We start from the raw sequence: 23,659 nt of genomic DNA on the forward strand, positions 1-23,659 counted from the left end.
GCTGCTTTCCCCTTCCACTGCCTATGCTGGTCTGCCTTCTTGTTATCAAGAGGAGGCCAGTCATGTCTTCCAGACCCCTGTCAAAGTAGGTTCTTCAAGGGACCAGAATGGAAGCCCTCGTCCCCAGGCCAAGGTTGCAAGGCAAAGTTAGCTCTGCCCACAAACTCCTACATTGGTGATAAACATGTATTTGTTCATTTAGGTAACAAATATTTCCTGAGCACCTTCTCTGTGCCAGGCACCTGCTGAGTGCCAGGCACCTGCTGAATGCCAGGGCTGCCATCATGGGAAAGTCATATGGTGGAGGGGAGAGGAGTGGTTGAGAAGTTCCGATAGGTTTTGAGATGGAGTCTCGCTCTGTTGCCAGGCTGGAGTCCAGTGGTGTGATCTTGGCTCACTGCAACCTCCACCTCCTGGGTTCAAGTGATTCTTCTGCCTCAGCCTCCCGAGTAGCTGGGACTACAGGCACATACCACAATGCCCAGCTAAATTTTTTTGTATTTTTAGTAGAGACGGGGTTTCACCATGTTGGCCAGGATGGTCTCAATCTCCTGACCTTGTGATCTGTCCCCCTTGGCCTCCCAAAGTGCTGGGATTACAGGTGTTAGCCACCACTTCCGGCCGGGTGTCTTACTTATTTCTCCTACTCTTACGTAATGTGACATGTAGAAACTCAGTCCTAAGTTGTTTTTTTTTTTTTTTTTTTTTTGAGACAGAGTCTCACTCTGTCGCCCAGGCTGGAGTGCAGTGGCGCAATCTCTGCTCACTGCAAGCTCTGCCTCCTGGGTTCACGCCATTCTCCTGCCTCAGCCTCCCGAGTAGCTGGGACTACAGGCACCCGCCACCCCGCCCAGCTAATTTTTTGTATTTTTAGTAGAGACAGGGTTTCACCTTGTTACCCAGGATGGTCTCGATCTCTTGACCTCGTGATCTGCCCGTCTCGGCCTCCCAAAGTGCTGGGATTACAAGCGTGAGCCACCACGCCTGGCTGAGTCCTAAGATTTTTGATGAGACCAACGGGAACATCAAATCCAACTTCTCACCGGAATCCTGTCCCTGTGTAAAGCTTCCGTATACCTTTAGGACACCCAGTTCCTTCATTTCAGGAAAACACAATGAAATCGATCTTGCAGATGAGCAAACAAAAAGGAACAGCTTCTTCTGAAATGGGGATGTTGGATATGTCCTGCCTCCAAGGAGCTAAAACTGCCTTAAGGAGCCAAGGGAAAGAGCAGAGGGACAGCCTTGGTAGAGGGAAGGATGGCTGATGAGGAAAATGTCCCCTCCCCTGTAGATCCTCGGTCTCCATTCAGTCCCTGGGGTTTGGGGGTGAGGGTCGGAAGCTAACCTGACTATTCACAACCGGTTTGGAGACTTGGACAGTGCACTGCAGCTTTGGGGTGCACAGATGAGGTTGGGCACTGATTTGGGGAGGGGGTTATCATCCCTACATAGACAAGGAACTCAGCTTCTTGGGGCACCCAGATACATAGCAGTTTTGGCTCTCTCAAGTGACTTTGAGGTAGGCGAGGTCAGCTAGTAGGAGCCAAAGCCAGAGACAGAGAACCTGATATAAGGTGACCATGGTGACTGTCCATGACAGACTGGCTTTTGGACATAGGTGAAGATCTGGGGACCCTGGGTGGCACTAAATTCCCTCTCCGGCAGTCAAGGGGGCAAGCGTCAGGCTTCTTTCTCAAAGCCTTGTCTCCCTTGCCTAGGATGCGGTGACCCGTCCTGCACAGTTTGCAGGCTCTGCTCCTCACTTCTGGCTCAGCGATGGGGCACAGCCAGAGCCTAAACCTCCTGCTCCTCGGGTGGCAGGCCAGCTGGGCCCACAGGATTGCAGAAGGCAAGATGGCAGCAGCTGAGAGAAAGGACTTCCTCTGCCTGTCACCACCCGATGGCCCTCTTGCTTCCAACTCACAGCCTAGGTGCCTGGCAGCCTGATTCTCACAGCACTCTTCTGTGGTCCTTGGCTCTCCATGCTACCTCTGTCTTCTGCTCTTACCCTGTTCTCAACTCAGGTGCCAGCCACTGTTCCCACCTGGGGGAGCACCCCCCATGCCCAAACCAAGTTACACCTCATGTGGGGGGTGTGAGAGAGAGTTTCAAACGTCTTCCAAAGGTTCTTTGACATGTTCTGAACGTCTTAATGTTGTTCCGAACGTTAGATACTTGTTACTACCCCACTGGACAGATAAAGAGACTGAAGGCTGGGTGCAGTGACTCATGCCTGTAATCCCAGCACTTTGGGAGGGTGAGGTGGGCGGATCATTGAGCACAGGAGTTTGAGACCAGCCTGGCCAACATGGTGAGACCTTGTCTCTACAAAAAAAACAAATATAAAGATAAAGGGACTGAAATGGAAACTGACTTGCCCAAGGTCAGTTACCAGGTTGGGGCACCCAGATAGCCAGGCTCCCTATTCCAGCTTGGGCTCCCCAACGCCAGGTCACCACATTGGTGTGCACTGAGCACACACAGCTTGCATATCTCAAGTCCCTAGGACAGTCTTCTTCTTTTTTTTTTTTTTTTTGAGAGGGAATCTCGCTCTATTTCTTAGGCTGGAGTGCAGTGGTGTGATTTCACCTCACTGCAACCTTCGCCTCCCAGGTTCAGGCGATTCTCCTGCCTCAGCCTCCCAAGCAGCTGGGATTACAGGTGCATGCCACCATGCCCAGCTAATTTTTAAAATTTTAGTAGAGATGGGGTTTCACTGTGTTGGCCAGGCTGGTCTTGAACTCCTAACCTCAAGTGATCCACCTGCCTCGGCCTCCCAGAATTACAGGTGTGAGCCACCGCACCCGGTCAGTACTGTTTTATGACGGCTCTTTAGTACTCCTTCTTGGAGGAACACAGCCACCTTCTTAGGCCTGTGGGATCACTACCTTAAAACACTGTTTCCTATGCCTCCTGTCCCTACCCACAGGCATCCCCTTCTGGCCTTCTTGGGTGTCCATGTCAACTGTGCCACAAACGGTCCCTCCAGTAGAAAGCCCCTCAAGGGCCAGAAGGGGCAGGGGACTTTCATTCTCGTTTTTCATACCTTTTGAAAAAGTATTTTCTTTTGTGTTTTTTATGAGACAGAGTCTTGCCTTGTCGCCCAGGCCAGAGTGGCGCAATCTCGGCTCACTACAACCTCCACCTCCCGGGTTCAAGCGATTCTCCTGCCTCAGCCTCCCAAGTACCTGGGATTACAGGCGCCCACCACCACAGCCGGCTAATTTTTGTATTTTTAATAGAAACGGGGTTTCACTATGTTGGCCAGGCTGGTCTCAAACTCTTGGCCTCATGTGATCCACTCACCCCGGCCTCCCAAAGTGCTAGGATTACAGGCGTGAGCCACTGCACCCAGCCTGAAAAAGTATTTTCTAATTTTATTAGTATTTTAAAACTTGGTACTGTGAAACATAGCACCTATTTTGTTCCTCATTTCACTTTGGAAAACCCCCAGTTGAGTTAGTGGGAGTTGAGCCCAGTCACTGTTGACCGGCTGCGTGGGTCTGGGCAGTGCTGGGACTTGGCAAGAGGGCCCAGGGCCCCCTGAGGACCAGTGGGGTACAGAGAGTGGCTACGGGTGTGGCGTGGGATGGAGGAGAAGGGGAAGCTGCTGCCCGGTCCATCTCTGATTCATGGAGCTGATTTTCCAAACACTCTAAGGCCTCAGTTCACATTCTGCTCCCCATAGAGGGGGCTCTGTGTCTCTGGACTGTTGTCAGGCCCTGCCAGGCTCTTCACTGTTTGGAGCCAGATCTATGGAGCTAACCTGCCTGGACCTGCTTTCTGAGGAGGGGACAGGCAGAAAGTGCCGGCCGTCGCCGGATCCAGCCTGCAGAAGGTGTTCCAGCCTCCAAGCAGCCCGTTGGCCAACTCCAGGCCCAGGTGGCTGCAGGCTCCACAATGGGTGACTCAGGTAAGCTGTGCTGGACAAACAAGCCAGCATTCTCAGCCCAGCACGGTGATGCCTGTCATTAGCTTTCCTGTCATCATTGTGCCACCACTTCCTGAGGGTGACCTTGCCAGGCCCGGAGTCAGGGCCCATGGAGACTGGCAGGAATGTGGTTATCTTGGTTTATGTCTTGTTGCCAAGGTGCTTCCCGATGCCTCTAAAGCTGGGCTTGGAGCTGATCCACCAGCATCTGTGCTGTCTGATGGTGGCATGGAGGCCGCTGGGCTGAAAGGGCCCTACTGAGACCACAGACAATCTGCTGAGGAGATACTGGTACGTGTCTTTCTCGTGATCCCAACACCTACAGTTTTGGTGCTCCCTTCCTTCAGGAGTTCCAAAAGACCAGGTAAACTGGAGACACGCGGCCAGAGAGGTGACTGGGCTTAACAAACAGCCAGCTTAAACAAACAGCTAATGTTTCCCGAGCACTTCTCATGTGCCAGGCCCCGCTCTAAGCACTTCACATATGTCAATGAATTCTCGAAACATTCCTGTGACACAGCTGCTAGTATTATCCCTATTTTACAGATGAGGAAGCTGAGGTTGTCACAGGCTCAGAAACACACAGCTGGTGACCAGTGAATCCAGGATCTGAACTCAGGCTATCGAACCTACAGCCTGCTAGATCTACCTGCCAAGCTACCTGACCTAGAGCTGGTGCATTTTTTTTTCCCCCTTTATTTTTCTTTTTTATAAACAAGGTGTCTTGCTCTGTCACCCAGACTGGAGTGCAGTGGTGCAATCACAGCTCACTGCAGTCTGGAACTCCTGGGCTCAAGCGATCCTCCCACTTCAGCCTCCCTAGTATAATGGGACTATAGGCACGTGCCACCACTCCTGGCTAGTGAGCTGGTGCTCCTGACTCTCACAGGGTACTCCCTCTTTCCTGCTCTGTCGTCATGACTGTAGTGCAAGGGGACTCAGCAAGAAGCCTCAGGATTCTAGGCGTGGCGCAGCCACAACCTGCTGTGTGATCTTAGCCTTCACTCCCCACTCTGGCTTTCAGATTCCTCAGGGATGAGACCAAGTAGTCTGCAACTCTGCTTCCAGTTCTGTGACTCTGACTCACACGGAAACAGCAGTGGGGAAAGGCCCTATCCCCTCCACCTTTAGCCCCGCCGGAAGTGTCTACTCCTGATTACCAAGGACAGCCTCACGGGCTTTTGAGAAGGGCAGGGATCAACTCCTGACCTGGTGACACTGATGGAGCAAAGCTGCTTCCCCACTCCACACCTCAGTTTCCCCACTCCTTCCAGTGGAGATAATGACCTCTGTGTGCTCAGTGCTACAGTGAGTCAGGGTTAATTAGCATTAGTCACAGACTTGGGAATCCTCACAAGAAAAGGGTCATCTGGTGGGTCTGGGCGGCGCCCTGGCTATGATGAGACACCGCTCATGCCCCTGTGAGTGTATCATCATGCTTCATTAGTGGCTTGCCTAACTGTGCAGGTTGGCCCTGCGGTGGTCCAGCCCTGAGTGTGGGTGCTGAGATCAGCCAAAGGATGACACCTGGGGAGGGCTGCGTGTGTCCCAGTGTGGCTGCCAATGGCTCACAGTCCCCTGGATTTCCCTTTCGGTTGACTTCCCATTCAATCTGATTCTTATCCTTGCTACTCGAGCCACTATTCCTGGATGCAAGGCCCCAACTCTGACCTTAAATTTAGAGGACTTTTTCCTTCTCTGTCTCCTCAATAAATACCCATTTTCATTTCTCTCTCTCTCTGCTGACTGTCTCAATGCTTTCAGTCTCTTTCTGTTTCCATCACTGCACTTGGTAGAGCTTAAGTGGGGTTAGCGGAGAGACCCTGTAACAAAATAAGGACAAAGTAAGAATGATGATGTCTTGTGTTGGCAATGCCATCGAGGTAAGCCAGATGTGGAACACGGGGGCCATCTAGTGGTCCTGGTGGGTACTGCTAGCATTCCTGCCTGGCACTGAGGTCACATTCTTGAACTTGTTTTTTTTCCTGAGACAGGGTCTTGCTCTGTCGCCCAGGCTGGAGGGCACTGGTGTGATCACAGCTCACTGCAGCTTTGACTTCCCAGGCTTAAGTGATCCTCCCACTTCAGCCTCCTGAGTAGCTGGGACACCACCACACCTGGCTAATTTTTTTTTGGTAGAGACGGGGTTTCCCTATGTTATCTACTCTGGTCTTGAACTCCTGGGCTCAAATGATCTGCCTCTGTTGGCCTCCCAAAGTGCTGGGATTACAGGCATAAGCCACCACACCTGGCCTCATAGGTGAACTTGATTCTCAAGTCGGCTACAGTGTCTTGCCCCAGCTCTTGGAGACTTGGGAGATGGCATGATCCTTAGGAGGGGAGATTTTCTTATCACTTAGTATCTGATGAATTGCATTTCCCTTGACATCTAGTTTCTCTGGATCTACAGAAGAAAGTCCTCAGGCTGGGCATGGTGGCTCACCCCTGTAATCTCAGCACTTTGGGAGGTCGAGGCGGGTGGATCCTTGAGGTCAGGAGTTCAAGACCAGCCTGGCCAACATGGTGAAACCCCATCTCTACTAAAAACACAAAAATTAACCAGGCAGTAGTGGCATATGCCTGTAATCCCAGCTACTCAGAAGGCTGAGGGAGGAGAATCGCTTGAGCCTGGGAGGTGGAGGTTGCAGTGAGCCGAGATCCTGCCACTGCACTCCAGCCTAGGTGACAAAGTGAGACCCTGTCTCAAATAAATAATAAATAAATAAAAATAAAATATTGGCTGGGCGCGGTGGCTCACGCCTGTAATCCCAGCACTTTGGGTGGCCGAGACGGGCGGATCACGAGGTCAAGAGATCGAGACCATCCTGGCTAACAAGGTGAAACCCCATCTCTACTAAAAATACAAAAAATTAGCCGGGTGCGGTGGTGGGCGCCTGTAGTCCCAGCTACACGGGAGGCTGAGGCAGGAGAATGGCATGAACCCGGGAGGTGAAGCTTGCAGTGAGCCAAGACTGTGCCACTGCACTCCAGCCTGGACGACAGAGCAAGACTCCGTCTCAAAAAAAAAAAAATTAGCCAGGCATGGTGGTGGGTACCTGTAGTTCCAGCTACTAGGGAGGCTGAGGCAGAATCACTTGAACCCAGAAGGCAGAGGTTGCAGTGAGCAGAGATTGCAGTATTGCACTCCAGCCTGGGCAACAGAGCAAGACTGTCTCAAAACAAAAACAAAAACAAAAACAAACAAAAAAAATCCAAGTAACAATGGTATTAAACATCGTCATGTATGTCCTTGGTTAGAGGCAGGCAGTGGGGTCTGCCTTGGAGGCTGATGGACTGAGTTTGAATCCTGGCCCTCACTTACTGGGCTGTGTGATCCTGAACAAAGTAATCAACTTATGCTTTTGTTTCCTCATTTGTAAAAATGGAACAGTAATTATACCTACCTCATAGGACTGCTATGAGGCTTAAATAAGATAAAATGCTTAGACCAGTGCTTGGCAAACAATCTGTACTTACAAGTGATAGCTATTTGCAGTAGTAGTAAAATCAAGTTTCAGAGGTTCTTCTGAAGACTGATTCCCCACATCTTAGTGGGAGGTAGACTCCAGCTGCAGTCTTGGTTTTGCTATCCCCCCCGCTTTTTTTTGGAGACACAGCCTCATTCTGTCGCCCAGGCTGAAGTGCAGTCGTGCAATCTTGGCTCACCAGAACCTCCGCCTCCTGGGTTCAAGTGATTCTCCTGCCTCAGCTTCCCGAGTAGCTGGAACTCCAGGCACCCATCACCATGCCCAGCTAATTTTTGTATTTTTAGTAGGAATGGGGTTTCATCACGTTGGCCAGGTTGGTCTTGAACTCCTGACCGCAAATGATCCGCCTGCCTCGGCCTCCCAGAGTGCTGAGACTACAGGCGTGAGCCACTGTGCCTGGCTTTGCTATCACTTCTGATTGGCTCAAAACCCGCTGTGCCGTCCAGCTATTCTTTGTGCCTTTCCTCCTTCTGCATTGGTTCTAGTTAGGTTGGACAAGACTGGCCAAGAAATGGACACGGAGGCTAAAAAGGATTTTCTTGTCTCTGTGATCATGGCTTCCCCATGAGAACTATGAAGGCCTTGGAGGTGCATCTTGATTCCCTTCCAGGCTTCACATTTTCTGTTTCTGCTACCATCCCTTTGAGGGCTGTTACTGACCCATTACAGGAAACAATTTTCCTCCATATCTGCTTACTGGGATATCAATAGGTGGCTAATAGAAAGAAGTGAGTACAGAAAGCTGAAGAGTATGTTATTATAATTATCTGACTCGTTGGATAATCTGTGGATACGTGACCAAATCTCCATGACCTACCTGTCCTACACAGAGGCCTTTGTATGTTCCTGTTTCCCTCTCTTCCTAATTGGCTTCAGCCATACAACAGTCAGTTCAACTAGAGAGGCACTTTGGCAAGAAAAACAATAACCACCACAGCTGTAGCCAAGGAGCAACGAGAAAAAAGAGAGTATGGGATACAGATGGAATGAATGGTCTCTAATTAAAGGGTTTAAATGCAGTATTCACTTCTGAGGGCATGGGCCAACTGACCAAGATGGCAGCTGGATAAAGCCAAAGAAAACCTAGAATAGAAATAAAACTAAACATAGAAAGGAAAACTGAGTTTGTACTTTTGTCAATGGTCAAGCTGTGTGTGCAGCTGTTTTTGTTGCTAAGATGGAATAGGATGGAAGGGATTCAGAAGGGGCTCTCAGGCACCCACAACCAGAAGAGTGTAAGTGAGGAAAGCCCCAAAGAGAATGCTCCACCTGTTAAGTCTATTAAAGTTGGCTGAAATCAAAAAGGAGCCAGGGGAAAGACTGTTCTGGGCACTAGTATCCCGTGAGTGGCTGCAAGATATTCCTTTCTACTGTGACAGGGAGATCTCAACTTTGAGCTTGGGAAAGAAAATCATAGACTCACAGTGCTTGGAAGCTGTTCCCAGCTGTATCGTAATGGAAAGAACAGAAGGCTGGGAAAGATGGATTTCAGTGTGGCTCTGCCTCATTCTAGCTATATGACAGCTAGTTATTAGATGTCTTTGAGCTTCAGTCTTCTCGGTAAAAACAAAATCCACTTGAATGGGGAATGCAACCTTGTTAAAACACAGAATCCTAGAGGATTTAGTGGAGAAAATTAGTGAAAGGAGAATCTGAAGGTTGGGGGGACTGTCATAATGGGGTATGAATAATCTGGAATGGCAAGGGCTCTTCAACATGCCACCACCTGTCCTGATCACTGACCAAGTGCTGTAAAAGAAGGTGCTGGCCTGGGAGGCCAGGAGGAAGGTGCTGAAGTTCTATTTACCAGCAGGAAACAACACAGAAATCACACAGGATCCTCATAAGCTACCTAATGTGGCTAACACAGGTGGAGAAATTCCTTAGAATGCCGACTTATAATGCTACCTTTGTGGACAGTCAAGTAGCAAAAATGAAATTTCAGGCAATTATCTTTTTTAAAGGGCTCTAACAAAAGGAAAAAAAAAAAAATTCAGGCCAGGGGCGGTGGCTCACGCCTGTAATCCCAGCACTTTGGGAGGCTGAGACAGGCAGATCACTTGAGGTCAGGAGTTTGAGACTAGCCTGGCCAACATGGCGAAACCCTGTCTCTACTAAAAATACAAAAATGAGCCAGGCATGGTGGCTTGCGCCTGTAATCCCTGCTACTTGGGAGGCTGAGGCAGGAGAATCGCTTAAACCCAGGAGGGAGAGGTTACAGTGAGCCAAGATCACACCACTACACTCCAGCCTGGGCAACAGAGCGAGACTCTGTCTCAAAAAAAAAAAAAAAAAATTCAAATAAAGAATCAAATCGGGAAGACTAGGTTCCTAGAAAGGCCAAACTAAAAACCTTTACAGGAACAAACCATAAGACGAATGAATAGGGCCTGGGGTTAAAAGGATGTCTTGGGGTGTGGAAGAGAACAGGTGCTTTGGGAAAGGAAGCTCATGCACTCAGTCCCATCTGAGAACACCCCATTATGTGATTAAACTGGAATGAGTATGTTTGAAAGCATATTTCAAACTGGGACTAGTTTGCTGGGATTACAGGCATGAACCACCACGCCCAGCCCCAAATATTCTTTAAGAGTTTCTCTTTCCCTATAGAATCAAGTCCAGACTCCTGAGTATAACATACAAGTCTCTAATCTGGCCCAACTTCCATTTTCTTTTCCTTTCTTTTCTACTCAACACAGAGTTCTAGCCACAGCAGAATACCTGCTCTTCCTGGAACATATCCTACATGCGGCTCCCTCAGTCTCGGATGTGCATATTTTTAACTGAGGGTCTATCACGTGTCAGGCACTGTTTCGAGTGCTGAGATTAAAACCAGGACAAAGTCCCTGTTCTCATGGAGCCTACATCTCCCACTCATCTCCAAGGACCAGCTCAAATCTACACCTTCCTCAAAGCTCTTCCCAGTGATATGTGACCATTAACTTCTTCCTTTTTTATACCTCTCCTAGACTAGAGCATTTAGCAGTTTGTCCTGTGCAACATTGATATTCCAGTGTGTCTTCTGGCCTGGCCTGTACACTTCTTAGAGGCAGAAACTAGGTAGTCATTCATCTGTAAGGGCTAGCACAGTGCCTCACACATGAAAGAGAATGTTTCTTGAATTACACAGTCTCAATCTGCTTCAATTTATTTTTATTTTGAGACAGGGTCTCACTCTGTTGCCCAGGCTGGAGTGAGTGCAGCAGCGTGATCTCAGCTCACTGCAGTCTGCCTTTCCAGGCTCGAGAGATCATTCCAGCTCAGCATCCTGAGCAGCTGAGACTACAGGTGAAAGCCACCATACCTCACTAATTTTTTTCTATTTTTCGTAAGACAGGGTTTCTCCTTGTTGCACAGGCAGGTCTTGAACTCCTAGACTCGAGTGATCCTCCTGCCTCAGCCTCCCAAAGTGTTGGGATTATAGGCATGAGGCATCATGCCTGGCCTCTGCTTCCATTTATGATTTTATTTTATTTTTATTTTTTGACCTGGACTGTTGCTCTGACGTCGAGGATGGAGTGCAATGGCGGCAATCTCGGGCTCACTGCAGCCTCTGCCCCCGGGGTTCAAGCGATTCTCCTGACTCTGCCTCCAGAGTAGCTGGGATTACAGGTGCACGCCACCATACCCGGCTAATTTTTGTATTTTTAGTAGAGATGGGGTTTTGCCATGTTGGCCAGACTGGTCTTGAACTCCTGACCTCAGATGATCTGCCCCCCTTGGCCTTCCAAAGTGCTGGGATTACAAGTGTAAGCTACCGTTCCCAACCTATGATTTCAAAATACATATCGATTAAAAAAAAATGTGGAGTCTTGTCTATTTTAAATAAGTGTAAATACTTTTGGGGGGAGTATAAATTAAAAACGGTAGTGGAGAGACTTGAGGTCTCCTTTCTAGTCTCCTAAGAGAGACCTGGAGACCAACAATAAACGAACCACTTACCATGGCCTAAGGTAAGAGAACACACCTAGAAAAGCCACCTAGACAGCCTCTACCTAGCTTCGTCCATTGATAAAAGATTGGTGTAGGAGAGATTTTACCTTTTAAAAGCTAAGATTGAAAAATGACCAATTTAAAATCTGACATGCATGAAAGAAAAGACTGCCCTTTAGATTAAAACGAGTTACGCAATTCATGATCGTGTCCTGGTTTGGGCAACTCAGATGTAAACAATGTATTTGGAACAATCAGGAATTTTGAATATAGACTAGGTAGTATTAGATGATATTCTGGGATTATTATTATTATTATTTCGAGGCAGAGTTTCGCTCTTTGCCCAGGCTGGAGTGCAATGACACGCTCTTGGCTCACCGCAACCTCTGCCTCCCAGGTTCAAGCGATTCTCCTGCCTTAGCCTACCGAGTAGCTGGGATTATAGGCATGCGCCAACACACCCAGCTAATTTTGTATTTTTAGTAGAGATGGGGTTTCTCCATTTTGGTCAGGCTGGTCTCGAACTCCTGACCCCAGGTGATCTGCCCCCTTTATTTTTTTTGAGACAGAGTCTCCCTCTGTTGGCCAGGCTGGAGTGCAATGGTGTGATAGCTCACTGTAACCTCCACCTCCCGGGTTCAAGCGATTCTCCTGCCTCAGGCTTCTAAGTAGCTGGGATTAGAGGTGTGCACCACCACATCTGGCTAATTTTTGTATTTTTAGTAGAGACAGGGTTTCACCACGTTGGCCAGGCTGATCTTGAACTCCTGACCTCAGGTGATCTGCCCACCTTGGCCTCCCAAAGTGCTGGGATTACAGGCGTGAGCCACCACACCCGGTTGGATTATTAATTTTTGTTGGGTGTAATATGTAGGAGAAAAGATATATATATATATATATAAAATGAGACAGAGTCTCGCTGTGTCACCTAGGCTGGAGTACACTGAATGATCTCGGCTCGCTGTAGCTTCTACCTCCTGGGTTCAAATGATTCTCCTGCCTCAGCTTCTCCAGTAGGTGGGACTCCAGGCACCTGTCACCATGCCCGGCTAAGTTTTGTATTTTTAGTAAAGATGGGGTTTCACCATGTTAGCTAGGCTGGTCTTGAACTGCTGACCTCAAGTGATCCACCCGCCTTGGCCTCCCAAAGTGCTAGATTACAGACGTGAACTACCGCACCTAGCCTAGGTTCTATTTTTTAGAGATTAAACTGTGAGTAAAATATTATGTCTGTTATTTTCTTTAAAATACTTCAGTACAAAAGTATAAAATAAAACAATCTCAGTGACTAAAAACATGGCATATCAGAGAATAATCACTTTCTAGCCTTTGCTAGGTCATGGTTACTCTATCAGTGGGCAGTTCAGGGTCAACCTTCTCTACCACAAAAACTGATGATCCCCCAAAAGCAGTGATTCTTGGGGAAGCCCAACTGAGGGAGTCATGTATTCAATGGCACATGGAGAGGGGTCTCTTCTGAAGTGTCTTCCTCCCCATTACACTGTTTTATTCTGTTATTATCAAAGCAAGGAGAAAATTATCAGCTTACCATTCACTATAACATACCAGGAAATTTCCTGGTGGCATAATGAAAATCATCTTGCTTTTTTGGTTTAGGAAAGATTATACCTCCTTGACTGGAATCACAAATTTTAGGCTTCGCAGCCAATCTGAAAATCAAAAGTTGAATGTTCCACTGACATTGTCTCTGGCCCACAAGGCAAGGGGGAAAACAGTTCTCCAACAATGAGAATCTTAGCAAATATTTTATTAATATACGCTGTCATACTCCTGGGATAGAAGAGTCCTCAGAACACCACCCCACACTGAAGATGCTGAAATGGGTGGTCAGGTCCTTAGTCCTCCTTCTGGTCTGTTAACCCCGCACTCCTTCAACAGAATCAGGCTTGCTGCCCTTACCCTGTCCACATCCCTGAAAGGAAACGGGTCTCCCTCAGCCAGATGCAGACAGTTGACACTCCCTGCCTTTGCTATGGCAGGGGGCTCCTTATGATTAACCCAGAACAGGAAAAACTTAGCGTCAGCTGACCAAAAGGAACTCAGCCTTAATTTTTCCAAAAGTCACTCGCGTTCCAGCTCTCTTCAGGAAGGGGCTAGAATATCTTCAGGATGAGCATAGAGATTCCCACTGCCGAAATATTCGGAATACTTTCCTTGATTTCTCAGAGAGACTCTGTAGGCAGAAAAGCTTATTATTAGTGATTAGGTTCTTTGATAGAGACAAAGGATAAATCATTTGTCCCCCAATGATCTGGATATGTCTAGAACTGAGTAAAAATTCACTTTATAGTATGCTATATATAATGTATACCTAAAGTCAGACTAAAGATCGAGGGGCTGATGTTCTACTGTCAGACTCCTGTTAACACACTCTGAGCCTCTAAGACACGGCACGTATCCTCCCGTCAGGCATCTGTGTCTGTCCTCATCTTTGTACTTGTGGATGACACTTCTGACTTGCCGTTACTGCATGACATGTTTTGCACTGGTTTTTCATTCATGATGCTGAATTGGCCCTAGTTCATTATTTCTTGTGAATAAGCATTTATACTTATGTGATGCCTAGCTGAGGTTAACAGTATAAACCAAGGCCAAGTAATAAAAACAGAGTTGAATGATCCCTGTGAGTTTAAGCTCTGGCCTTGGTCTTCACAGCTTTATGTTTTAGCCAGCAGTGCTAGTAATAGGAAGAATCTCACTGCCATCTGATTATGCGATGAAGTACTCTGAGATTCTGAGAAATGGTGGTAAAGGGAGACAAAGTAATTCCTTAGGAGACAAAAGCTCTTGGTGAATCAGAACACTTGGTTCTGTCTGCCTTTGAGCGTCACAATAAAGAGCAAATGTTCCATGCAGAAAGGGCTTCAGTGAGAGTGCAAAGAATGTCTAGCAAGATGATCCACAGTTACCTCCAGTTTCTCATATGACATGTTCAATGTCGCCCAGGCTGGAGTGCTGTGGTGCGATCTCGGCTCACTGCAACCTCCGACTCCCTGGTTCAAGCGATTCTCCTGCCTCAGCCTCCTGAGTAGCTGGGATTACAGGCATGTGCCACCATGCCCTGCTAATTTTTGTAGTTTTAGTAGAGATGGAATTTCACCATGTTGGCCAGAATGGTCTCGATCTCCTGACCTCGTGATCTGCCTGCTTCGGCCTCCCAAAGTGCTGGGATTACAGGCGTGAGCCACCACGCCCGGCCCACTTTCACTTTCAGTTTTAAAAAAATCTATCCTCTTTGAGGATGTTTCAATAAGTTCCAGGAGGAAAAAGTTTGAACTCTTACTAATGACTGAGGGAAATTTAGTTAATAGAATGACAAAGTTGAAAGAAACATGAGTTGAAAAAATAGTATACACTTTTTTCTTTTTTTTGAAAGGGAGTCTCACTCTGTTGCCCAGGCTGGAGTGTAGTAGCGCGATCTCGGCTCACTGCAGCCTCCACCTCCCGATTCTCCTGCCTCAGCCTCTGGAGTAGCTGGGACTACAGGTGCATGCCAACAGGCCTGCCTAATTTTTGTATTTTCAGTAGAGACGGGGTTTTGCCATGTTGGCCAGGCTGGTCTCGAACTCCTGACCTCAGGTGACCCCCTGCCTCAGAGTCCCAAAGTGCTGGGATCACAGGCATGAGCCACTGCACCTGGCCTCGGTATATACTTTTTTTTCAAACATCAGGATCCTTTACCACACAGTCTCATTAAGCTTTCTAGCATCCAGTCGCAGCAGCTGTCAGAAGGTTAAAAGACACTACCCAAAAAAAAGAAAAAAAAAGATCTTAAAAGTCCTGGAATCCAGGGCCAATTATGAGGCCAACTTTTCCCACTACAAAACAAAAACAAAACCCCATGGGCTTTCTTTTTCATATGGCAGTGAGAGAGAGGAGTCTTATTGAAAACTGCCAATGTACTAGTTCCTGAAGATCTAGGTAGAGAAATGCAGATTTTTTTTTTTTCTGTGAAAACTTAGAAAACCTTCACCTGCATATTTACTGAGGGTACTAATATACATTTATTTTTATTATTATTTTTTTTGAGACAGAGTCTCTCTCTGAAGCCCAGGCTGGAGTGCAATGGCACGATCTCGGCTCACTGCAACCTCCGCCTCCTGGGTTCAAGTGATTCTCCAGCTTCAGCCTCCCAAGTAGCTGGGATTACAGGTGCCTGCCACCACACCCGGCTCATTTTTTTTTTTATATTTTTAGTAGAGACGGGGTTTCACCATGTTGGCCAGGCTGGTCTCAAACTCTTGACCTCAGGTGATCCATTCACCTTGGCCTCCCAAAGTGCTAGGACTACAGGTATGAGTCACCACGCCGCCATGCATTGTTGGACTTTTAGCATTACAATAGTTCCCTCCAGTGGAATCCTGTAACCCTAGAAAACCATGAATCTAGGAGTGCTGCTGGTAAATATCTGCTGACAAGTATTATTTTACTTTGTCCTTGAACGTTATACAGGTCAGAAATTGTTACAAGCTACAAGGAAAATCTGGGAGTGAGCCAGCCAAGGAGAGAACCCAGTTTTCATGATTCTGTATTGCCCAGCCTATCACTTCCAATCTTTAAACAGAGCAAACACTTGACTTTTCTTCTCAGTTGTCACCCACATTTGTAACCCACAGCAGTCATGGCTGCAATGGCTAGCAGAGTCACAGTCTGGGCTGTAGAACAGAGTAATGTGCCCGGCGTGTGGAATGAAACCATCATTTTGGTGTCAGAGCCCAGTGCTCCAAACAGCTAAGTTAACTGGCCAGGCTCCAAGTGCAAGTGATAGCAACTGAAAGAAAAAGCAGCTGTCTGCAACATGAGGCCAGAGCAGCTACCTATTCATCTATTTCTGTTTCTGTACTCCTTTTCTACTTGGAGTCATTTTATTTAGGAGAACAAAAGAATTTATCAGAACTTGATGGAATGCCATATGCTAAACTGCAGAAAGACGAACCGGTTCTATGCCTATTCCCTAGGACTAAAGCAGAATGAGTCTAACTTGACGTGTAAGCTGGGCATGGTGGCTCATGCCTGTAATCCCAGCACTTTGGGAGGCCGAGGCCGGTGGATAACCTGAGGTCAGGAGTTTGAGACCAGCCTGGCCAACATGGTGAAACCCCATCTATTAAAAAATACAAAATTAGCCAGGCATGGTGGCAGGCACCTGTAATCCCAGCTACTTGGGAAGCTAAGGCAGGAGAATTGCTTGAACCCAGGAGACGGAGGTTGTAGTGAGCTGAGATTGCACCATTGGACTCTAGCCTGGGCAACAAGAACGAAACTCCATCTCAGAAAACAAACAAACAAACCCAAATAACTTGATGTATGGGAGCTGAAGGCAAGCAGGGTGCTAATTACAGGACCAGCCTCTGCTCCTCCTCCTATACACAGCAAGTGCTGCCCACACACAGGCAATGGCTTATCTCACCATGGAGTCCGTGTCAGCTGGCTGGCTAGACTGTTTGTGGGCCAAGAGGATGGTCAGCACTGCTTTCCAGCCTGGCTCTGCTGGGGCGCTGGCATCTGGTTCAGTTCCACCATTCTCCCTGCTTTCTTTGCCAAGTGTGATATTCACCCAAGGGCACCAGTCTCTATGCTGAGAGGTGGGATCAAAGAAGCTTCGGGAAGATGTGTCCTGAGGAAGGAGAAAAAGAAATAGCATTCATGGGTAGACGCTAGGTAAGTTCAGGGAGACACTGCTACTAGTCATCAAGTCCAGAATCTCACAACTACCTATACTTCGAGTGTTTATGCTCTCCTTTAAACTTTGCCTATACATTTTCCTCGCATTTTATTTATTTTTTTTCACTCCTTTTGTGTTAAACAAGCTACACTTTATCACAAGGGATAAGGGATACCCAACCCCCAGGCCATGGATAGGTACCAGGTCGCACAGCAGGAGGTGAGCAGCAGGCAGGCAAGCAAAGCTTCATCTGAATTTACAGCCGCTCCCCATTGTTTGCATTACCACCTGGGCTCTGCCTCCTGTCAGATCAGCAGTGGCATTAGATTCTCACAGGAACAGGAACCCTACTGTGAACTGCACATGTGAGGGATCTAGACTTCGGGCTCCTTATGAGAGTCTGACACCTGATGTCTGTCACTGTTTCCCATCACCCCCAGATGAGATCATCTAGTTGCAGGAAAACAAGCTCAGGGTTCCCAGTGATTCTATATTATGGTGAGTTGTATAATTATTTCATTATACATTACAATATAATAATAGAAATAAAGTACACAATACATGTAATGTGCTTACATCATCCCGAAACCATCCTCCCAACGCTGGTCCGTGGAAAAATGGTCTTCCACGAAAACGGTCCCTGGTGCCAAAAAGGTTGGGGACCACTGCCATATCAGGTTTGTCCCTGTATCACACTGCTGTTCCATTTGCCTGAAATATCTATTATTTCTCCAGAATCCACCCCAAAGGAGCAAAAAGGAGCAAAAAACATGACTGACATTTTTCCCCTTTGGTCACCCAACTTTAAACTTATTCACAGGGTCTACTTTTTGCACTGGACCATGGAAGGGCTCATGCCTGCTTCTCCGTGCTGCCCAGGGAGAGCCCAACATGCTGTTTCTGCTCAGCCACTGCTACATGCGCGGTGGACTCACCGAACTGCTGGAGGAGCAGAGGCGAGCTCGTTTGGCTTTCCGCAGAGGGCTAGATGGTACCTCCATGCCAGGGGTGTCTCCTGTTCCCATGCTTCGGGTCACTGGGCGAGTTCTGGTGGTGGGGCTAGCAGCCTCTGGCTCAGGACGGTCAACAGGACTGGAAGAGTCCCAGCTCCGAGTTCGAGAGACAATGGGACCAGGGCTCTTTTCAGCCTGAAGGAAAGGGGAGATAATGGAAGTACACGAATGATATTAATGATACTTCTTTCTTTAATCTTCTTCCTTTTGAGACAGAATCTTGCTTTGTTTCCAAGGCTGGAGTGCAGTGAGGCGATCTTGGCTCACTACAACCTCTGCCTCCTGAGTTCAAGTGATTCTCCTGCCTCAGCCTCCCAAGTAGCTGGGATTACAGGTGCCCACCACCACCCGTGGCTAATTTTTGTATTTTTGGTAGAGACGGGGTTTCACCATGTTGGCCAGGCTGGTCTCGAACTCCTGACCTCAAGTGATCCACCTGCCTCAGTCTCCCAAAGTGCTGGGATTACAGGCGTGAGCCACCGGGTGTGGCTGAATTTAGCTTCTCCATTAGTGAACAGAAACACTACGTGGTATTGTGACCAATGTAGTGGGAAGTGAAGCCTATCCACCTAAATTATTTTCCAACTTTCTACCAATAACACTTTTTTTTTTTTGAGACGGAGACTTGCTCTGTCGCCTGGGCTGGAGGGCAGTGGCCGGATCTCAGCTCACTGCAAGCTCCGCCTCCCGGGTTTACGCTGCCTCAGCCTCCGGAGTAGCTGGGACTACAGGCGCCCGCCTAGTTTTTTGTATTTTTTTAGTAGAGACGGGGTTTCACCGTGTTAGCCAGGATGGTCTCAATCTCCTGACCTCGTGATCCGCCCGTCTCCGCCTCCCAAAGTGCTGGGATTACAGGCTTGAGCCACCGCGCCCGGCCTACCAATAACACTTTTGCCAAGAATGTTGTTTAAAAGTCCACCCCAAACAAGCTAAGTGCATACCTGCTCTGAGCCTGGGGAGAAAGTGGCATCCTGGCTCCGCGTCATCATCCTCCGAGGAGATTCAGGCACCAGAGGTAAGCGCTCTGGTCGCCCCTCAAGGCCTGGGATCGGGGAGCTGGTCAGGCCAAAGGATGCATCCAGGTCAGTCATGGATGATTCAATCTGCTGGAAGCCCCAGAGCCCCACCTTCCTCATACACTGCGAACATGTTATCAGGGAAAGCTGCATGGGTTCCAAAGAGGAACTAGATAGGAATGAAAAAAAAGAGAATTTTCTCAAAGTGTAACATTTCCAAATGACTAAGTGTAATGTCTCGCAAGTATGCTTTATCTCATCCAATTTCTGGAACAGTCCAGTGGACAGGGAACCATGGCCTGTCAGAGCCTCTGTGCTCCAATCTCAGGACCCCAGCTTCATACTTCATCATCTCTCACGTATTTTCCATAGAAAGACCTAGGGTTCTTAGTGTGCTCTTTATGGTAAGACTGTTTTGCAGGCATGTTTTAAAAGTTTCTCGGCCAGGTGCGGTGGCTCATGCCTGCAATCCCAGCACTTTGGGAGGCCAAGATGGGTGGATCACCTGAGGTCCTGAGGTCGGGAGTTTGAGACCAGCCTGACCACCAACAACAACGAAAAGGTTTCTCCTGTCCTTCTTTTTTTTTTTTTTTGAGATAGAGTTTACTCGTTGCCCAGGCTGGAGTGCAATGGTATGATCTCGGCTCACTGCAACCTCTGCCTCCCGGGTTCAAGTGATTCTCCTGCCCCAGCCTCCTGAGTAGCTGGGATTACAGGCACCTGCCACCACGCCCGGCTAATTTTTGTATTTTTAGTAGAGATGCGGTTTCACCATGTTGGCCAGGTGAGCCAGTGTACCCGCCTCTCTTGTCCCTCTTAAAGTCTTTTCCCTTTAGACGAAAAACATTCCTTAATCTACCAAAGAGAGCATATTTAAAATAAATCAAGATTTATTTATTGTCAGAACCAAACTGACTTTAAATATGCTCTCTTTGGTAGATTAAGGATAGTGAGAGTCTATGCCAAATTGAGCAGCTGGAATGGAAATAGCAACATGGGGGCCTAGAAGACTCCAGCTGGTGTTTCCTATGGTAGTTTTCATCAATTAAGTGGATTTTTCTTCCTTTCTAAAAATAGAAAAGAACTTCCTTTCTATTTTTCCTTCTTAAAAATAGAAAAGAGCTTATTTTCTTTCTATTTTTAGAAAGGAGGTTCACTGTTTATAGAACACAAATTCCCAGTTGAGAAGCAACCGTACAATAAACAAAGTTCAGTTGTGAACACCAAGAATTCCTGAATTCCAATTCTGGTTTTGTTACTAATTCTTATTATCCATTCTCCTCGCTGCCATCCCCCACCCAGTTTCTCTTTGTCTCTTTTTCTCACGGGAAACACCATGTGATTCCTAAATGCGATAAGTGACTGACATATACAACTGTAATGCTGTTGTCATGGCTCATGTCTCCGGGCAAAATTCGCTGACTCACCTACATGCCCAGCCACACACAGAGAGAATACAGGCAGTGACGTGGACTTGGATGTCTGAGCCTAATTTGATTGTAGTTTTTCTCTCATCAGTTCGGTGATCAAGTTCATCTTCAAGCAGGTGCAGGAGAAGACTGAGCTTGTCTTCTGTCAAGCACTACAAGGGAGCCAAGTAAAAAACTTCGTTTCAACTACCATAAAAAGAAAAATTACACATTATAACATACCTAGATAGTACAAGCGGAAAATCAGGAAGGAAATTACAAACATGAAGACAGTTCTCTTCACAGAGAACAAATACTTCCAGGACAGGGATATAGTATCACACAGAAGCTTTCTGAATTGCCCTGAATCTGCTGACTGAGAAAGACGGAATCTCCCTGGAACTGCCAAAACTCTTGTTAGTACTAAATTGTTTTCAATTTATCAGCTGCAGATTTTCCCTGAAACCTGCAAACTTCAAACCCAAATAGTGAAAACAAATTGCTCCTTATGTCTTAGCCTGATGCTAAATTTACTTACACATTAAAGAAAAAAAAATTTTAGAGATAGGGTCTCACTATGTTAGCCATGCTGGTCTTGAACTCCTGAGCTCAAGCAATCTTCCCACCTCAGCCTACTGAGTAGCTGGGACTACAGGCGTGCATCACCATGCCCCAGGCTCTAAATTTACTTTTTGATGGAACGACAAAGCTTGTTAGACTTTATTTTTGTTCTAAGAAAAATAAGGAACTATGACCAGGTGAAAAAAAATTGCCTTGGCTTGGTACAGGGTTATATTCATAATAAGCATCAGAGGTTAACAGTTTCAGTCGCTGGCCATACCACCCTGAATGTGCCCAATCTCGTCTGATCTCAGCAGCTAAGCAGGGTCAGTCCTGGTTAGTACTTGGAGGGGAGTTTGGGAAGTTAACAGTTTGATGCTAAAACCCGTACCACTCTCTTAATTTGAAGAGGCTACTATTTCCTACAGTAAAGCTTGTCTTCATGGAGTACCCATAGGGTGATTAAATGGAACAGTAAATATTCAGTTTCAAAGTACAGATTGACTAGAGCGTTTACTTTATTTCATTTTTGAGACGGAGTTTTGCTCTTGTTACCCAGGCTGGAGTGCAGTAGTGTGATCTCGGCTCACTGCAACCTCTGTCTCCCAGGTTCAAGCAATTCTCCTGCCTTAGCCTCCTGAGTAGCTGGGACTACAGGCACAAACCACCATGCCCAGCTAATTTTTTGTATTTTTAGTAGAGACTGGGTTTCACCATGTTGGCCAGGCTGGACTCGAACTCCTGACCTCAGATGATCCGCCTGCCTCAGCCTCCCAAAGTGCTGGGATTACAGGCATGAGCCACCGTGCCCAGGCTGACTACAGCATTTAAACGTTTCTACTCACAAGGAGAAAGGAGTTTGTACTTTCTTTGAAAAATGATATGCAATAAACCATATGCAGTCACATTTCAGTATTTTCTGTTAAATAGTTTAAGTAGGCTGGGTGAGCTGGCTCATGCCTGTAATCCCAGCACTTTGGGAGGCTGAGGTGGGTGGATCATCTGAAGTGAGGAGTTCAAGAACAGCCTGACCAACATGGTGAAACCCCACCTCTACTAAAAATACAAAAATTAGCCGGGTGTGGTGGCAGACACCTGTAATCCCAGCTACTCAGGAGGCTAAGACAGGAGAATCGCTTGGACCTGGGAGGCGGAGGGTGCAGTGAGCAAAGATTACACCATTGCACTCCAGCCTGGATGACAGAAAGAGACTTGGTCTCAAAATAATAATAATAATTTAAGTAATAAATCAAGATAAAATAGAATTTATGGGCAGCATATATTCAGAGCAAACTTGAATCTATGCTTCCAGGTTATAGCCCTAAAACTTGGTCCAAATAAACTCTCTGCTTATATACGTATATGTTAAATTGAATCCATGCCATTTAAAAAACCATACCTAAACATTCAAATGGAACTCTCAACAGTCACTTTCCTGGTGGAGACTGAAACGGTGAGCTGAGAGATAGACAAGCAGTTCTCTTCACAGCAATTGCATCTTCTTGTCATTAAAAGAAATGCTTCAGGTATAAATACTGGCAACAACTGGAAGCCATTGCAGCCTAGTCAGGAAAAACTCACCATAGTTTTCAAGTCCTCCGGCCTTAGGGAAGGAAGCTGGAGGTCCAAGTGACAAAGGCTTTGAAAACGATCTAGGAATTCACTAACAAGAATAGCAGGCTCATCCAGGGGCAACATCCCAAATCGGTCTGTGGAAAAAGTAAACTGGAAGATTGTATTGGTATAAACTGTAAAAAATAAAAAACACAGCTGGGCACGGTGGCTCATGCCTGTAATCCCAGCACTTTGGGAGGCTGAGGCAGGTAGATCACCTGAGGTCAGGAGTTCAAGACCACCCTGGCCAAGATGGTGAAACCCCCATCTCTACTAAAAATACAAAAAATTAGCCAGGCATGGTAGTGCACGCCTGTAATCCCAGCTACTTGGGAGGCTGAGATAGGAGAATCACTTGAACCCAGGAGGCGGAGGTTGCAATGAGGCTGAGATCGCGCCACTGCACTCCAGCCTGGGCAACAGAGCAAGACTCTGTCTCAAAAAAAAATAATAAAATAAAATAAAATAAAGAAACATGTATTAAATGACTGAGGAAATGTAGTAAAATTGATGAGCTATTTGACGGTGTCAGGAAATTACTGATTTTCATTTTGATGGGGCTGTGATGATACTACTGAGACTACGTTTAAAAAGTAGAATCCGTATCTTTTATATCTTGAAATATTTACAGATAAAATGGCATAATATGTGGGACTGAACTTCAAAACAACGCAGAGGGGCAGGGTGTTAGGTGTTAGGAATACAGAAGAAACAAGATCGGCCATGAGTTGATCATTGTTGAAGTTGAGTGATGGGGTTTTATTATTTATACTATTCCGTGTGCTTCTGTGTATGTTTGAAATTGTTACCTTAAGAAGGAGAAAACAAAACAGTTAGTAAAGATGGAGACTTAAATAGGCGAAAGGGCTTAAAGAACCATCATTTTATAACAGCTACCAAGTTATAATTTACTGTGAGCTAAGAATGAAAAAAGTGGCATGTTCCTAAAGTGTACACAAGAGATACAAAAAGGCTCACATTATAAGGTGAAGCATTAACTGGGTA

General features: G+C 46.9%; 1 protein-coding gene across 4 annotated transcripts in view; it reads right to left on the minus strand.

Annotated features, from left to right (window-relative positions):
* Nucleotides 1–13,102: 13,102 nt before the first annotated feature.
* The window catches only part of ZC3HC1 (zinc finger C3HC-type containing 1), a 35,628-nt gene continuing 25,071 nt past the window's right edge, over nucleotides 13,103–23,659 (minus strand). For 2 of the 4 annotated variants that reach the window (XM_025380159.1, XM_025380160.1), the window contains 6 exons: nucleotides 22,622–22,749; nucleotides 20,498–20,652; nucleotides 18,996–19,239; nucleotides 17,977–18,189; nucleotides 16,787–16,993; nucleotides 13,103–13,549 (listed from right to left, as the gene is read on the minus strand). In XM_025380159.1, the coding sequence (XP_025235944.1) occupies nucleotides 13,481–13,549; nucleotides 16,787–16,993; nucleotides 17,977–18,189; nucleotides 18,996–19,239; nucleotides 20,498–20,652; nucleotides 22,622–22,749 (1,016 nt within the window). In that variant the 3' untranslated portion in view covers nucleotides 13,103–13,480. The remainder of the gene's footprint in view (nucleotides 13,550–16,786; nucleotides 16,994–17,976; nucleotides 18,190–18,995; nucleotides 19,240–20,497; nucleotides 20,653–22,621; nucleotides 22,750–23,659) is intronic. The other 2 variants (XM_025380161.1, XM_025380162.1) reach the window with 2 other exon arrangements.

This window comes from Theropithecus gelada, chromosome 3 (genome assembly GCF_003255815.1).
Source record: "Theropithecus gelada isolate Dixy chromosome 3, Tgel_1.0, whole genome shotgun sequence".
Taxonomy (NCBI): Eukaryota; Metazoa; Chordata; class Mammalia; order Primates; family Cercopithecidae; genus Theropithecus; species Theropithecus gelada.